At 44.3% G+C, this 16,780-nt stretch overlaps 3 protein-coding genes across 3 annotated transcripts; 2 read left to right on the top strand and 1 right to left on the bottom strand.

Moving 5' to 3' along the window:
• The first annotated feature begins 214 nt into the window (after window positions 1-214).
• Window positions 215-6,681, top strand: LOC137607624 (sodium-dependent lysophosphatidylcholine symporter 1-like). The gene is made up of 14 exons (XM_068333519.1): window positions 215-277; window positions 517-636; window positions 708-832; window positions 914-1,046; window positions 1,748-1,826; window positions 1,919-2,079; window positions 3,221-3,311; window positions 3,435-3,556; window positions 3,707-3,790; window positions 4,153-4,236; window positions 4,348-4,460; window positions 4,699-4,842; window positions 4,931-5,107; window positions 5,902-6,681. The coding sequence occupies exons 2-14, from the start codon at window positions 580-582 to the stop codon at window positions 6,278-6,280; spliced, it is 1,749 nt and encodes a 582-aa protein (XP_068189620.1). The 5' UTR covers window positions 215-277; window positions 517-579; the 3' UTR covers window positions 6,281-6,681.
• Window positions 6,682-7,722: 1,041 nt separating this feature from the next.
• On the top strand, window positions 7,723-11,606 carry fkbp1aa (FKBP prolyl isomerase 1Aa). Its single transcript, XM_068333553.1, has 5 exons — window positions 7,723-7,833; window positions 7,942-7,989; window positions 8,676-8,788; window positions 10,225-10,400; window positions 10,718-11,606. The coding sequence occupies exons 1-4, from the start codon at window positions 7,797-7,799 to the stop codon at window positions 10,354-10,356; spliced, it is 330 nt and encodes a 109-aa protein (XP_068189654.1). The 5' UTR covers window positions 7,723-7,796; the 3' UTR covers window positions 10,357-10,400; window positions 10,718-11,606.
• Window positions 11,607-12,644: 1,038 nt separating this feature from the next.
• On the bottom strand, window positions 12,645-16,454 carry LOC137613191 (syntaphilin). Its single transcript, XM_068342177.1, has 5 exons — window positions 16,360-16,454; window positions 14,979-15,093; window positions 14,750-14,884; window positions 14,490-14,639; window positions 12,645-14,376 (listed from the first exon to the last, which is right to left on the bottom strand). The coding sequence occupies exons 2-5, from the start codon at window positions 15,020-15,022 to the stop codon at window positions 13,134-13,136; spliced, it is 1,572 nt and encodes a 523-aa protein (XP_068198278.1). The 5' UTR covers window positions 15,023-15,093; window positions 16,360-16,454; the 3' UTR covers window positions 12,645-13,133.
• Between the last annotated feature and the right edge of the window lie 326 nt (window positions 16,455-16,780).

The raw sequence follows: 16,780 nt of genomic DNA, 5'->3' as shown, positions 1-16,780 counted from the left end.
TGTGAGGAGGTGGGCTGGAAGAAGAACACTCCTCAATTCTGAAGATGAAGAGTTGTTAAACCAGATTCCAGCGTTAATAAAGGTGGGAGTGTTCCGGAGAGGACTCCCAGCGTCTGATGCGTGCGGATCGTAACCAATGGGCCACATGTGAGATTTTTCTTCCCAACTTCACAGAATGACGTGTCTTCAGAGATTTACAGATCAAGTGCAGGCAGTAAAAACACGGTTATTGAAACGGACGGAGGAACGCAACTCAAGCAACCGAAGTCAGGAGGCGGTGAGTGTCCCCCCGAAGGGTTTTCATTCTGCTTCTTCTGTCACAGAAACGGGACAGGAAATCCCTGTAGAAGTCAAATCTGGTGAGTCTGGTACTTTCAATGTGGGAGATTAAATTAGAAACTGGAAAAGATTTTTTTTTTTAAAAACAAAAAAACTGACCAAAACCAGAAATAATCCAAAGCTAAGTGCAATCTAATGTGAACAAAGATGTGATATATTCATGTGTGGGCTTCACAGGAGTCTGCAGCGATTCCTCTGTCTAGAAATGTGTGTTATGCTGTGGGTGGGGTCCCGTATCAGATGACCTCTATAGCTATGAACATTTCCCTGCAGATTTTTCTTCTGGATGTCGTGCAGGTACAAAAATAAATAAATATATTTCTTCTTGCGATGACATCACATCTGAGTTAGATATCATCATTTCACAGATGGAGGCCTCCTACGTTTCCATGATTTTATTTGTGAGTCGGGCCTGGGACGCTGTGACGGACCCCCTGGTGGGATACCTGGTGGGCCGCAGCAACTGGACGCCCATCGGCAAACTCACCCCATGGTCGGTTGGTACCGACTTCATCTCTGGTTAATCTGTGATTCTTCTTGTAGTTTATAACAGCTGATGATGTTTCTCTCACAGGATGGTTCTTTCCACTCCGTTGGGTGTTTTTTCCTACCTGCTGCTGTGGTTTGTTCCACAGGGTTCCACGTCTCAGGCCGTCAATGTGCTCTGGTTCCTCGCTGTGGTCTGCATGTTCGAGACCCTCATGAGTGTAAGTCAGTGTGAGACATCTGACATTTTACTAATTGTTTTTTTAAACTTTAGTTGTGTACCTCGAGTATTTAAGGAGTTCCAACCGGTGACCTCTAATTTCTGTGTGTGAAATCCAACAGGAAGATGTTGTATAATCCTGCAAAGAACTGAACCAACCAACCACCTTCTGGATTTTGCGAAAGCATCTCCATCAAAAATTGATTCACCCTCTAGTTTAACTTAAATAACTGAAAATTTCAAATAGATCAAATTTTCAACCAGAGATGAAACTGAATCTCGACTCATTTCTTGTGTTTCTTCTCCTGCCAATTATTTCACGACCCTCAGATTTGTGTCGCGTCCCTCAGGAAGGGCCCGGCCCTTATGTTGGAGCCACTAGAGTAGCTAGGTATTCACGCTGGAGGTAAATTGTTCCATCCTGAACTGAACAATATTTAAATATTATTTATTTACACAGTTGTGCGCCGGCATGAACAGGTTTTTTTCTTTTTTTGGTTGTTTTGAAATAATTTTTCATCTTCCATCCACAGCTCCTCTTCCTTCATCGCTCCACCGTTCTCTCCATCTTTCAAAGCTCGTTATTTTCATGTCACCATTACTGCTGCCATTTTGCTTCAAGCTGTGTCTCCATGGCTACTGTGTTTCACACCACTCACGCTGTCAGCTGGCGTGATGATTTCCCTTGTCATCCATTAACAGTGCTACCACGTTCCTTACCTCTCTCTCAACATGTTCCTGGGGGGAGACCACAGAGATCGAGACTCCGCCACAGCCTACAGTAAGAGGAAAGACTATCAGACTCCACTTTTTTCTCAGGCCAGACAAAACGTAGATCCGGATGGTCACGCTTCCTCCATTCCTGTTTGGCAGGAATGAGCGTTGAGATGGTGGCGATGCTCCTGGCATCGGTGATTCAAGGTCAAGTTGTAGCTGCGTACAACGCAGAGAAGGAAGAGGCCTGTCAGCACCACGCCGACCACCAAACGCCCCCAAGCACGTCTTCACCGCCAAACGCATCGCTTCAGGAAACGGTAGAGGCGGCATTTAAAAAAGAAAGTGGACAAGCAACAAACCGCTCCGGTATCACACACACGGAGTCTCAGGGATATCCTGTTACCCTGCAAATGACTGCTGTTCACTGTACATGGGCATTGTGTGTGTGTGTGTGTGTGTGCGCGCGTGTGTGTGTGTGTGTGTGTGTGTGTTTTCAGAGGATTTTGTGGTTGTGAGATTACACAACCACAGAGCTGAAGAGAAACACATTAGATAATATCTATTTGGAAAAAGCATTAGCCTGCAGTTCACTGAAAATATACTCAAGGGAATTGTCTTTTGTTTGAGCCAATTTCCAAACTTCTTTTATTCCATTTTCTTTTTTTTTTCTGTGCCAACTTGTTTGGCACATTTGTAATAATTCTCAACGTACTCACAACTCAAACTGTTTCCAGCCCGTCGAAGAGACCGCCGGCGTTCATACGTGGTCTGTGCACCCCAAAAAACGACCAGAGGCACGATGGACGTTCCACCAGTGCTGTTTTTTAATGTTGTAGTTGAGGGCCTGCTGGCGATGAGATTTGACCTAAATCTAATTGAAGACCGGGGGTGGAGGGTGTTGAACAAGTGATTGTGACAGCATGAACTTCCTCCTCAGCATCGACCCCTGAAGCTCTGACAGAAGAATCGACCGCCGCCGCCACGCAGGTTGACATCATCCGGAGGTCGTGTCGGTTCATGAAGAGGAGGATTACTGCTGATGTCATGAATTACTAATTATTGATTGGCTCTTGTGCTTCTTGGTTTACCTCGTTGGTTTTGTCACTGTCAATCATTATAAAAGTTATTATGGAACAAAATACCAGTCATTATTTTCATCTGACTCCGTTTACCAAATCACATTTGCATGAAATTTATTTTCCCTTGGGTGTATGTGGAGATTAAGCCAGGATAAAGGGATATTTCACCCAGTAATATCAAAATAAATAAAATAACTTTAAGTAGTAGAAGTAACTTAACCCCAAATGTTTGGAGATGACATAAGAGAAACAGAAAAACCTGTTGTTTGTTTGTCTTTGTCAGAGTTGGGGTATGTATTTGCTGGTATATTTTCATGTTATGTGCTGCTATTTGTATTTCATGCTTATGTGTTTGTATTTTTCTTTTTTTTGCTCCAAGCAAAAGGCTTTCCTGACCTCAGCTCTGGTCTTGGGGGCCTTATTTTTCCTCTGCAGCTTGGTTCTCTTCTTGGGGGTGACGGAGCAGCGAGGTTAGTCCCTCACCCGTGTTCATAAGTTCAGATTCCATCAGTGAAATGTTTCCTGCTCAGATCCTAGGAATACTACACACGTGTGTTTTATTTCATCACATCTTTGGTATCATTTATTTCCAGGACCTCTGTGCTCTGACGACAAGGTCCGACTTTCCTATCTGACATCTCTGAAGTTGATGGCGCGCCACATTCCTTACCAGCGTCTGGTGCTCGGTTTCGTGTTCAGTCTGCTTGCGTTTCAGGTACAGTTTGGGTTCAGTCGCTGCTGTAGAACGTGAGCTAACATGAATTCTTTTGGATATCCACCCTGGTTTCCCACGTTCTACTTTTACTGTGATTCCTTAATGCATGTATTTCATGTCTATTTACTTTTTATATCTGTTATATCGTAGATGTCTTTGGGTAATTTTGCACTCTTCTGTAGCCACGCAGCTGGGCTGGGAGCCCAGTTCCAGCACCTCCTACTGGTTCTACTGGTAAGACATATCCGTGGTTAGCAAACATTTACTAATTTACAGTCTCAATAATCACCCAGTTGAGGAAAAATTGCCTTTTAACATGCAGAAACCTTGGAGCAGAGCCCCGGGTGTAAGTGGGCGGACGTCTGCCTTTATCAGCTGGGAAGAGACACACTAATCTCTAAAATAAATGATGTCCTGCAATGTGAGCATCGCACATAAGCGCTCAATTCAATGTAGATACTGAAATAAAATGCAGTATTGTGTGGCCCTATTATAAATAAGGCCTATTCTGCAGCCTGCAAGGAATTTCCCAAAGTGCATGATTAAAACCCAAGACATTTTGAATTTCAAATGAATCTATTTCCATGTATCCACAGGCATCTGCCTCATTAGCAGTTCCTCTGTGGCAGACAGTTCTTCTGAAAGTGGGAAAAAAAGTCACGGTTTTCATCGGACTGTCGGTGAGAATCCCTCACACACGTGATCGTCCACATCGTGTGAACAATCAGCCATCCTGCACACGTTCAGCCTCCTTCTTTCCTGTGTTTTTTTAATTTTTTTGCTTGGCTCAGCTCTTCATGCCGGCAGTGATTCTAGTCGCCTGTGTTCCCACTAACCTGCATCTCTTCATGATTATGTGCGTTCTGATGGGATTCAGCGTCGCGACAGTATTCTTGCTACCCTGGTGAGTCAGCTCCCAGCGAGTACATAAAGTCCTGGGTCCTTTCTCGTGCCCCCTCACCCCCACCCCCTCACACATCAGATCTAATCAGCATCATGAGCAACACGTATTAATAATTCACACTGCCTTTACCTGACCCTGACGGTTAGGCAGCTGTTTAGTTGACGGCTCAGTTCTTTTCACGGTAACAGACATGGGGTTTTAACACGTGAGACGTCGGCTTGTTGTGCACCTGCTGCAGGTCTATGCTCCCAGATGTGGTGGATGATTTTGCAGTGAGACATCCCTCCTGCAAAGATCTGGAGCCTCTGTTTTTCTCTTGCTATGCCTTCTGCAGTAAGCTGTCAGGAGGCCTGTCTGTTGGGATTTCAACTATGACTCTGCAGTGAGTCAACGCGCCATCCGCTCGCTTCGCCGTACGTGTTATATCTGTCCTGTCGGGCCGTCACATTTTGTTTCCTCCCCGTCTGCAGGTTTGTGGGCTACAGAGCGAGTGCATGTAACCATGGTGTGGGAGTGGTGACGGCGCTGACTGTGCTCTTCTCACCAGTGCCCATCGCGCTTCTGCTCATAGCGATGGTGTTTTTTCGCTCCTACCCAATCGATGAGAGGCGTTCTTTGCAACTCCAGGAACATCAGCCCACGGTTCAGTAAGAGGCGTTATATTCTCTCTGGAGAAGAAGTCACCAAATGTTCCTGACTTCTTCTCTAAAGCAGCTGTGAATTATATTTTTACAATCATACAGCAGAAGAGCATGTTAAGATCTAGATGTCATGGGTTCTCTCCAGGTTCTCCAGCTTCCTCCCACCTCCAAAAGCATGCAGTTTATTTGAATTAATCATTCCAAATTGACCGTAGGTGTGAGTGTGAGAGTGTGTGTTTGTTCATCTTTCCTGTGGGACTGCGGTGCGCTGGCAACGTGCCCGGTGTGTACCCTGCCTCTCTCTTCAAGAAGATGGATGGATAGAACAATTACCATCACCCACACAGCTTTACTGTTCTTTAAGATTTGAATCAGAGACACGATGTCTCACTGAAGAGTCACTTCCTGTGTCTGAGTCACGTGGGTTTTGTTTTCCTTCCGTCCTTTCAGGATGAGAGCGGCAGGATTTCTGGATTCATCCTGTTCTGTTCTGCCTTTTTACACTATGGCTAAACAAATACCCTACTCTGAGTTCTTGTTATTAATGTGAACAAACAATGGCATTATGCAAGCAAAAGAACATCTGACACACACACCACAGCAGCCCCAACCTTTGGGAGCAAGAATCTCCCAAACCTTAGCTTTTGAATTAGATGCTAATTGCTTCTAATCTTCCGTAACTGCTAGTCTATAAAGGTCCCAACTTCAACAGGTTTTGCAATCAGAACTAAATGTACCGGATCACTGTGCATGACAGCTTAAAAGAGTTTATGTCATGCATATTTTTATTCTTCCTCTAGCCCAGCAGCTCCATCATCCTCATCCAACCAAGGAGAGAACTCTGAGCGGTCGACCGTCCTCCAGGCGCGTCACGCCAGTTCACGTCTTAAATGTCCTAACACAAGGCCCCGTCCACTGAACAGGTCGACTTCCTTGGCAGGTTTTGGCGCTCATGATAAAAAACACTCCGTGTCATCGTTTGTCCTGTCAGATGAATCAAAGACAGAAAACAGCACACTGATGTCAGTTCAGCCAAACACAAATCTTAAACAACCTGAGAGGAAAATTGTCCAAAAGCGGCACTCAGAAGATAAATCCCGCAATGATGTGTTTGCTAAGAACAAACCCGAGCCGTTCTCTCAGAGGTCATACATGAAATCCAAGGTGTCGTGGGTATAGTCAGGTAGAGATTGACATCCTGAGGGAGATGCCTTTTTGCTTATTTGCAGAGCTTTCATGCCTTCTTGTAAAAAATAAATCTTCATCCAGCAGTTGTTCATTCTGGCATCGCATGAAGAGTGGAGAGAGAAAAACAAATTCCTCCTACCTGCATAAAACTCACTATCCAGCATGTCCAAATAACAAAAGGAAGGTTAACAGAAGAAAGAGGTCACCCCCACCCCCCGCCCTCTATCCCCATTTCCTGTTTTCTTTCCAAAAAAGCTCAAACAGGACAGAGATAACCCTCCTCTCTTCATCCCAGCATGAAAGTTGAGTCGAACAGGAATATTCAACCCTTCCCTTAATTTGTCACATTGTAAAATAACCCACTCCTTTATGCTCTCATTTCATCTTGATATCTGCGGATCATTGTTTTACATCTTAATTTTTTATCCCACTCCATGTGTGATTAAATATTTGTTTTCAAAAAAAGGTCCTGTTTCCTGTCATCTTTCAGCTGAATCTGAGAATGAACAGCTGTGTTATCAAGTTTATCCAGAATGGTAGATTATGTTGTTGTTTATTTGCACTAATTGACAAAGAATGTCTTTTTTCAGCCTACTTTTGTTGTCAGTGTTGACCTGACATTAAATTGTATCTCTATTTTGTGGTTGTAATTTTTATGTGCTCACTTCACAAATTCCTGCACCTGTCCTTGTGAAAATAAAGCACTTTTGTCTGTTGTCACACATAGCAACACAGCTCAGTAAGTATGCTCAATACTTTACAGTGTGTGTGTGTATGTGTGTGTGTATGTATGTATATATATATATATATATATATATATATATATATATATATATATATATATATATATATATATATATATATATATACTGGTAGTCCTCAACCTACAAACACAAGATGAATTGTTTGTAAGTCATTATATATTAAATTTCAATCTATAATCGCCATTTGAGGTCATTTAAATGCCATTACTACTCTAAATCCCAAAGCACTATTCCCTAAGTCTTACGAAAAACAGAAGTATAACATAGAAACAACACATAATGAAATTAAATACAGTTAAGTCATTTCAAATTATACATGGGGTTGCAGTGGCACCACAGGGTTTCAATAAAATCCTTGAAACCTAAACGACAATCCAAATATTAAGTCAGTGGGTTTTAATAGATTCTAGATCAGAACGCAGTCACTGTGTTGTCAGTCACATGACTGAGTGACTCTAGTGACTATTTGTATTATTATTATTTGTATAATCACAAAATCCGCCCTACATATAGAAATAAAAACAATTTTAAAATACATTTTTCTAAAAAAGAAAAAGTCAAATTTATTTAAATATAAAAAAAATAAAAATCTGTTGACTGTAAAATGAACATCCTGGTGGTCAGCGGGTGCCTCCCCCCTCTCCGTGCCCATGCCCACCCGCCCGGCTGCGGGCCGCCCCTGCCTCCTGCTTCCGCTGCATTGTAGGGTGGTCGAGAGGACGGTTACCGTTACTCGAGAGAAAATGGGAGTAGAAATTGAAACCATAATTCCAGGCGATGGTGGGTGATTTTATCCACCTTTGTCAAACATCGCAGGGCTTTACGTGCGCGTCTGTGTTTATATGGTTGGTTCATTTTGTCGCTCTGTCTATTTTCTCCCGTTTTCAGGACAGACATTTCCGAAGAAGGGGCAGCGCGTCGTGGTGCACTATGTCGGTGAGTAGAGAGCCCGGACTAGCGTGGAGGCTAATGAATGGAGCAGGTTGCGAAATGTTTCACATTACGCTGCGGTTAACTGATGATGTTCGCTGTTAAAAGGTGCAAAATCACGGGGCTTGAACTGCAAGTTGGAAGTGGAAACAATCTGTTTGGGCCACAGCGGCTGGTTTCGCTGGTTTTGCGGGTTAGCACCGCAGCTAGCTCTCGGTTGCCGTAAGAAATGATTCACTTGCTTTATCCGCCCGGGTCACATTAACTAAGGCGGTGTCAAAGCTGCGTACTTAATCGCTGAGTTGAAATAGTGTGTACTATTTATATTAAGGACGTTTCAAAAGTATGGCGCAATTGTCGAACTAACGGTAATGGTGCACCGATTAGAACTCCCCCCCGCATTCAACTTAAGCTCACTGGGCCATAAATGTACCGATCCTACTATGGTGACGTCACTATTGGCAATTTTTATCCTAATGTAACCAATCAACTCTCGTGATACCTCAATCTACGACCGAGGCAACAAGCATTAGCCAATCACAAACGGAGGAGGGCCAACTCTACCTTCACAGTAGTAGAGTTTCAAATTTAGCCACCGGCCCCATGATACCGATGCTAAGCTAGTTCTTAGCGCCCGGTTACCGTCGTCAACCAAGCGGATCACTAACCAGCGTCAACCCCTCTGATTTCAGGCACACTGCCGGACGGAAAAGTGTTCGACTCTTCGAGATCCCGGGGAAGGCCGTTCAAATTCAAGATTGGGTACCAGGAGGTTATCCGTGGTTGGGAGGAAGGAGTAGCCCAAGTGAGTAGCTTGTTTTAACACTTTAAATGTGTATTTTAGTGGGTGACGTCAGTCCCATGTCACGTGGGGGGTTCTCCCATCCAGTAGCTTATGTCCATGTGTTGCAATTGTGGATAAAGTTAAATATGGAATATCCCAGCAAGGACAGCTGGGAGACAGATAAATGAGGCTAGAGTTGATCCGTCTGGAGATGACATGTTCCCCTCAGCATCCAAACTAAACGGTGATGTTGTGTGTGTGTGTGTGTGTGTGTGTGTGTGTGTGTGTGTGTGTGTGTGTGTGTGTGTGTTTGTGTGTTTAACACGTTCTGTCTCAAATGTTTAACCCCTTAGATCATGAGCTATTATTGCAGGTCTTATTGAACTGGCACTGATCTCCAAAAGTGAGCAGAGGCAGCCCTCAGGGATCTATTTTAGTCTCTCTGCTGTTGTGTGTTCCTATTAAAGGGAGAGTAAAGACAAAATGAATCCGGGTTATTATTTGAAGTACATAATAAAACAAGCATTTTGGTGGCATTAATATTTTTTATGATCAATGGGCAACTTGTACAAACAAAATATCATAAAATAGGATGTGCTTCCTCACAGCGGAAGTGACGCAATTGTAGACATCTGGGTGAATCTTAATCAGCGCCATTATATAAATATACGGCAAGAGACAACATAAAAAGCCAAAACTATCACACTTATTTATCAAGAAATCATCTCAAATGAAGATGTATTGCTTCATTGATGGTATTGTGTTGTAATGGCTGCCCTGACTTCTTTTTTTTCAGAATGATTAACAAAATATATATTAGGTTAAAATGAGTTTACTGTCCCTTTTAGGTAGGTCAGGAAATAAATGTGTATGTATATTTGTAGAGAGGTGACACGAGAGTTGCGCCCTATTTGAAGCCATTCGTTTATGCTGATGTGATTAACATTCATGTAAATTTATCCACACTAAAGAAAGCGGCTTCTGCATATCATGCTGCACGACTCTTTGGAACAGGTGCAGGCTCATGCTCTCACCACTGAATCTTGTATGGATCTGTGGGCTGGCTGGTCAGAAGGAAAATTCATGTTTCATTTTATTACCAAGGCGTTATTAGAAGAACTGCGTACTCATATCTCCAGCATTCTGTTCTGTATTCCTGCAGCTCGAGCAGCAGATCCACTAATCAGGTTCTTTTACATTTCCCCAGAGGACACACAGAGCTTTTTCTCTTCCTGCTTCCTGGGTTTAAAATGAGCTGCAGAATCTTCTTAGAAGCATTTTCCTCCTCCGAGCATCTTTTAAAGTTCTTTTACATTTTGCCCTCAAGGAAACATGTCACTGTTTAACATAACTTTTGTAGCTTTCTTGCGCTATTATCCATTTAAATATATGAAATTCTGTGTTTGCTACTTTAATTAATAGCCACCACAATGTCACTGCTTTTCCCATCCCCACAGATGAGCGTGGGTCAGCGTGCTAAGCTGACGTGCTCACCAGACTTTGCCTACGGCAGCAAAGGGCACCCAGGAATCATCCCACCAAACGCCACCCTCATCTTCGACGTGGAGCTGATCGGCCTGGAAGCCTGAATCTCCTGCACTCAGCTTTGTTTAATTCCACTCAAAATTTCAGGGTGAGCACCTCCTGAATGGTTTTTCCACAGTGAAATATTTAGATTGGTTATGTAGCTTTGAAACAGCTCAAATTGCATGTGGTGAATAAGTGGATTGTTGTTTGTTGACTGGAGCATAAAGACGTTTTCGAGCCCGGCTCTCGGGTTTCATTCCTGCTCCAAGCTATACATTTAACCTTTCCTTTAAACACTGGTGTTTACAGATTAAACGGTACGTGCATAACAAGCTTTCGCTTCCATATCCCATAATCCCCTCTTTCCTCTCCTGCCTTATCGCTAAGACTCTTTTTTTTAACTTTTTTTTTTATCCACTGCAGGTTGACTCCTATCTCGGGAACATGGAGGAAAAAACGATAACAGATGATTCCTGCTCTTGATTCCTGCATAGGACCTATGTCTATAGCTTCACTAGTTCACTCTCCTCTCCGTTTATATACAGTTATGTTATGACACTTGCTTTAAACTTTATCCCTCATCTTATACTTTAGATTCCATACAGTAATGAGTTAGAGGCCATCCCTTTTATTTTTTCATATTTTTGTCAAATATTTTCGTGGTGATTTTCTTTCTTCCTTTTTTTTTCTTTTTTTTTCTTCTAATTTTTCTTCAAATTTACAAAAAGTGTCTGCCATCAGGACCAGGTTTTAGATAAGTGTCTTGAATATTTAATCAATCTCATTCCTGTGGCTCTGTGGCCTTTACACTAAAATTGCATTGATTGCAGGTAATGAACTGTCTTGAATAAATTGTTGTTTGACACAATGATATTTCTATGAATGACTTTTGTGATATTTGTTATTGGGTTAAATTAGAAAAAAAATGTATGGAATATATTGTAACCAGGGATTCACAAATCAAGCACATTGTTGTCATGAATAGCCCACAGGTCTGTGCAGATTTCAGTGATTTTTTTTTTTCATCTATACTGCAGCATTAATTCTTAATTTATAAGAATATAACGACAATTACCGGAACATTCACAACTGGGCATCGTTTATGTTGTTGTTTGCTTGTAAAGCACTTCTTTTTTTTTTTGCCAAAAAAAAAAAAAGGTTTCTAAACATGCATGGTAAGTCCCCCACAGTTGACGACACATCTTGGGGTTTGTGATTATCTTAATTTGAAGGAGCTGTGTGTAACAAGCTGTGGATGTTGTAAAAGGTCTGTTCCTTACTCTAAACACATTAAAGAGTAATTTTAACACAAGTTGTAACTTTTCTTCCCTCAGGGTGAATGTTTGATAGTTTCATTACCTACAAATATCAATTATTTATGATTTCATAATGATATTACTACCTATTATAATGAGAGAAGCCTATTATGAGCGTCATTTTTTGTCCAAGAAAAGGGGATGAAGCTTATTATTTTTTAATTATTATTACTGTATTGTTATTTCATTTGCAATAGTAACAGAATAATCATTATTTCATTGCTTCTGCATGGACAGATGATGAAATGATGAAATAGTTTCCTGCCTCCCAGTCCTGGCTATATGAAAAAAAAAAGTCATGTTGGAGAATATTAACTTTAATATTTTTGAACTTTCTAGAAATAAAAACAAGTCCAAACACTGCTGCTGCAACAGAAAAAATGAACATTCGTTTTCCACTGATGCTTTGATTTGAGCCAACAGCAGTTTTTCCACCTCATACAGAGAGAGTCACTCACAAACCTCCCTGAAAGCTACAAAACTGCTCAAATCAACAAATTCTGGCTGGAAATGAAAGCTGAATGTTTAGTTTCGACTCAGCTGACGCACATAAGCACAACTTGTAAGGTGAGTATTCACAATGATGTTCCTTTGCTATTATTATCTCATTCAAGTGGTTCTGTGAAATCACTACCTATTCTACTACTAGTATAAATATTTTTTTTAATGTGGGTTTATAAGATACATTCTCCAGTTGATTCACTCTCTCCGATGTGTGGATCACAACCTACATAATGTTCTCCTAGTGGTTTTATTGTAGGTGCACGACCTACAGATTTCAGTAGAGGTGGGAGTCACATGCATATTAATGCCTCCTTCACACGCCCACTGCGAGGCTTTATTTTTAGAGGCAAGCAGTTCTCCAGACCATCCTGAAAAAAAAAGAAAGCTGTCAGCACAAACCCTCGTTTTTCTGATTTAGACTTTGGCAACATCTCCACTGCTGGTATTAAAGCAGATTTAATAAATACAGAACGTTGTAACAGGATCAAATAAATAGACTGTAAACTTATAAAATCCCAGGTTTCGTTTATTGTCAGAAGATTAATGTTGCGCTGGTTTTAATGCACATGCTTTAAAATCGCATTCAGTATTTTTAATTTTCAGTAAAGTAAAATGAAAACATGAATGCCTTCCACTCACTAGGCTCTGTAAAGCTACTGAGCTATCATGTAATGCATTTTCAGTGAATCTGAGAAACGCAAATATAAAAACATTCTTTAATCATGGTTATTCTAAATACCATCAAGCAGCATCCAGCTTATTTATTTCATCTTAAGCATCTTTTAATGAACTTAGGGGCTCATCCAATCAGATTTAATTCAAACACCCCATTAATTGTGAGCCACATGCTAATTCCAATGAAACAAACCAAATTAACCTGAAGGCAGAAACAGGAAATACATTTGAGTAATCAACATACTTGATAATGTGCAACTAATCATTTATTTTCTAATGATTAATGATCCTATTTCTGATCAAGGAGATGCGCATTGGAGGGGGTTTTACAATCCTCATAAGTCTCAGTTTGTAGTTCCGTTAACGCTAGCCGATTGGGGGGCCCTGTCTGCCCCGCGGCGTCGGAGCGAATGGAGGGCCACGGCGCAGCAGCCTCTCAGCAGAGACCCGATGTGGTACACCGGCATGACTTCCCGCGGCGCCCCCCGACACAACCATGCCATGGTGGGGACCACCGGCATCGCCAAGGCCAGCAAGTCTATGAGGAAGTAGCGGCTCCAGTGGCAGACCTGAGGGCCGTGTGTGTCCTCGGTTTCATCCGCCACCTCCTCCTCCGTCACCGGGCCGGGGGCTTCCTGCCTCATGGAGGGTGGAGATGTGGGGTGGGGCTGGCAGGTGTGGGGCTCCTCTGGCGTTCTGGTTGTCTCCTCTGGTTCATACGGTGGGGGTGCTAAACTGTATGAATGCTCCGGCGTGGACAGAAGAGGTAAGGACGCTGGAAACGGGTGGAGTTTGGAGTTTGACGAGATTTCTGCGGTGGGTACGGAAATGACATTCAGCTCCTCGGCCTCCTCGCTCAGCCAGGTCATGGTGGGGCTGCAGGCCTGGGAACGGACCTCCGGCTTCTTCTCCGCAGTAGGGGTGGGGGTGTTGATAGGGTCAGACATAGGGACGGCCGCCATGGCTAGCGTGACAGGGGCCTCCTCCTGAGGTAAGTGGAGGAACAGGTGATGATGAGGGAGACAGGCGGGGGGGCCGCTGCACTTACAGGTGCTACTGAGTGTCTGGCAGGAGTGTGACATGGGCAACACCGCCCCCCCGCTGCACAGCCTTTCGTAGGTGGAGGAACGCGGCACATGTGGGGCGCCTTGCATGAGGCCCTGCTGCGGGAGCTGCTCCGACAGGAGCGCCGCCTCCAGGAGCAGGTGGGTTTGTCCCGCCGGTCGCGACGCTCTGCTGGACTCGGGGGCGTTGGATCCGCGCTCCAGATGCAGGGCGTCGCTGCTCAGGCGGGTGTAAGCGCTGCTGCGGCTCAAGGTGCTGGCTGGGGAGCAGCCGCAGGACCGAGACCTCCCCACCGGGTGAGATCCACGCAACCCTGAGTATGGCTTGCTGGCTTGTTCGTGGGGGTCTTGTTCGCGTACGCTCAGGTTGGACCTGACCGACTCAACCACCTCCTGCAGGTGCTGGATTTCTTTTCGGGCCTCTTTCAGGGCTAACTGGGCCTCCACGCGGTGACACTCCTCCTCTATCCAGTCTTCCTGCATCCTGTACAGTTGGGCCCTCAACTCATCGATCTCAAAGTCTCTGATTGATTTAAATGATAATAGATCAACAGTTACTTCCTCTTTTACAGAAATGGAGGGTAATAGATAGACAGAACGAGGACAATACATAATGTGAAGCTGACAGAGACTCGCCTGTGGTGAAGTCGCTCCACGTTGTCCCTCAGTCTGGCTCGTAGATGTCGTATACACACCTCCTTCTGCTGCAGAGGCGTGAGGTACTGGTCCGGGGTGGGAGGCCGGATGCCATGATTGTCGCTGCAGGCTGTGGGCTTCGTCTGACGCCTGAATCAACACAGGTATGAAAATGCCGGCGGCCACCATGGTGGTAATTACAAGTTTATTACAGATACACCTGTTATAGAGAGAATTCATGACTGTTCACGTTTAAATACCTGGGGGTACTCGGGTGAGTCCGGGCTGCCAGGCTGACCTCCACCGCCCTGACCCGGCCCGGGTAGGTGTGGAGGCTGGAGGTATCACTGTGGGGATATCTGCCGCTGCTGCCCCCGCCGGTGCCCACCGAGCACCTTGAATGGTGCAATGACATTTCACTGATGCCAAAGTCACAAATGCATGTAGAAAACTGGGGAAACAAAGGCGTGCCAAGGACACAAACAGTACCTGCGCTGACCTGAGGAGGGTTTTCGACTCGGAGTGAGAGACATTAGATGTGCGGGACGTCCGGAATCTCGGCTGCAGTCTTTACTGAGGAACGTTAGGAAGAATCACAGCTGGACTGTAACGTCACATAAACACACAAATCACAAGGAAACAAATATCCAAAGGTTTAAAACATCATCCATTGTGTGGCATTCAGGTTATCAGGTTCAGTCTAACCCTAAACCTAATCTTAATAAATAGGAAGGACATGGAGTTCATAGTCGGTGCAGCTGCTTCTCTCTGAGCTGTGGCTGTCTGGAGACACACACACACACACGCACACACACACACACACACGCACGCACGCACGCACGCACGCACGCACACACACACACACACACACAATTAACCTTTTCAATGACTGACAAGGAAGAGACGGACCTGACATGTGTGGACGGTCACGTTACGACTTGGACATGTATGACTCGGTCATCCAGAGACTGCACCAATCCATGAGGAGGGGGATTACATTCAAATAAACAGGGTGTTGCATTTTTAATCCCTCTGATGGAATTATAAGTGACTTTTCCCTTAGAGTCAGGTGATTATATCGACACACCCCAGTAAAATAACTTCTACCTGACAGCAAAGATTAAATACGAGGACAAAATGTTCCTATCTACCTCCAAAACTGCCTCACTTCCTGTTGCTCTAGGAAACCTGACGGTGCAGACCCAAAATGTGCTGCTGTTGCTGCATCCATCCGTGTGATGGCTGCAGACACATCAGACATCTACTGACAAACAAAAACAACCGGAAAGGAACAGACTCGTGGATCAATTTCATCCCATATTTAAATTCTAGGTCGGTGAGCCTGGACATCTCACCTTCCTCTCCTCTTCTGTCTGCGCAACAAGTGGTAAGTGCGTTACTGCTGAGAAATACGCAATCATCTTACGTAAGTGTGAGTATCTGTGGAGCATCAAACAGCAGGGTGGATGAAACTGATCTCCAGCCAGCTTTAGACTCGACAATGACAGCTGGATGGTTTAGGAAACAGACCGGACGCTGCGCGCTGTTCCCGACCGATCATTTCCACATCTGTACCCCGAATTAAAGCATCAGATCCGGTTTGCCGCTCTGATTCCATCCTCCCACCACACAAAAAAAAAAAACCCAAAGAGTCCCATTACTGGTTTGTTTAGCGACCCGACTTACAGGAAGATCCTAAACGGGACGTCTAACATCCCAGCAGGGACTTTACGCACAAGCCGGTCCTTCATGGAGGAAGCATCATTGAGTCCCATCTCTGTCCTACATTCTGTTACTTAACAGGACATCTTACTATCTTAACACGTCTTCTAACAAAAGCCTCCATCAACAGTGATAAACGCAACACTACCGTGGGGGCGGGCGGGGGTCGTGATCCGGGTTGCTGGACGGTCGCTGCGCTGGGGACGGCAGAAGGAGGAGGATGCTGATGAGAGTCCATCCTGCAGCCATGGAGCCCGGAGATGAAATGAGGCGACTGCGTCTGCTGCGTCGGTGCTTCTTAAAGCGACAGGAAGGGATGGAGGTAGCCTCGATCAGCAGGACTTCACCGCACATCAGCGGCTACAGCACTGTAAGGGGAATGATGTGTGACGGAGGACGAGATCTTTGGATGATGCTGTGTTCATTCAGCGGGTGATGTGCAGAAAGAACACCGGTCACTGATACAGGCCGCAGGTTTAGCGGTGTGTTTCGTTATAGAATGAAGCGATTACAGATTCTTCTCATATTATATCTGTATTCTGTAACCGCTTCAGTTTTCTCCCTTGACC

Source organism: Antennarius striatus, chromosome 2 (assembly GCF_040054535.1).
Source record: "Antennarius striatus isolate MH-2024 chromosome 2, ASM4005453v1, whole genome shotgun sequence".
Taxonomy (NCBI): Eukaryota; Metazoa; Chordata; class Actinopteri; order Lophiiformes; family Antennariidae; genus Antennarius; species Antennarius striatus.
This window is presented reverse-complemented; position numbering and strand designations above follow the sequence as displayed.

Coding starts and splice junctions, on each gene's coding strand:
- LOC137607624 (XM_068333519.1), top strand. CDS start 580: ATGACCTCTATAGCTATGAACATTTCCCTGCAGATTTTTCTTCTGGAT. Junction 1,047..1,747: donor TGTTCGAGACCCTCATGAGT/GTAAGTCAGTGT, acceptor ATCCATTAACAG/TGCTACCACGTTCCTTACCT. Junction 1,827..1,918: donor AGACTCCGCCACAGCCTACA/GTAAGAGGAAAG, acceptor CCTGTTTGGCAG/GAATGAGCGTTGAGATGGTG.
- fkbp1aa (XM_068333553.1), top strand. CDS start 7,797: ATGGGAGTAGAAATTGAAACCATAATTCCAGGCGATG. Junction 7,834..7,941: donor AACCATAATTCCAGGCGATG/GTGGGTGATTTT, acceptor TCCCGTTTTCAG/GACAGACATTTCCGAAGAAG. Junction 7,990..8,675: donor CGTCGTGGTGCACTATGTCG/GTGAGTAGAGAG, acceptor CTCTGATTTCAG/GCACACTGCCGGACGGAAAA.
- LOC137613191 (XM_068342177.1), bottom strand. CDS start 15,022: ATGTCTCTCACTCCGAGTCGAAAACCCTCCTCAGGTCAGCGCAG. Junction 14,885..14,978: donor CCCTCCTCAGGTCAGCGCAG/GTACTGTTTGTG, acceptor GCACCATTCAAG/GTGCTCGGTGGGCACCGGCG. Junction 14,377..14,489: donor GTGGAGCGACTTCACCACAG/GCGAGTCTCTGT, acceptor TAAATCAATCAG/AGACTTTGAGATCGATGAGT.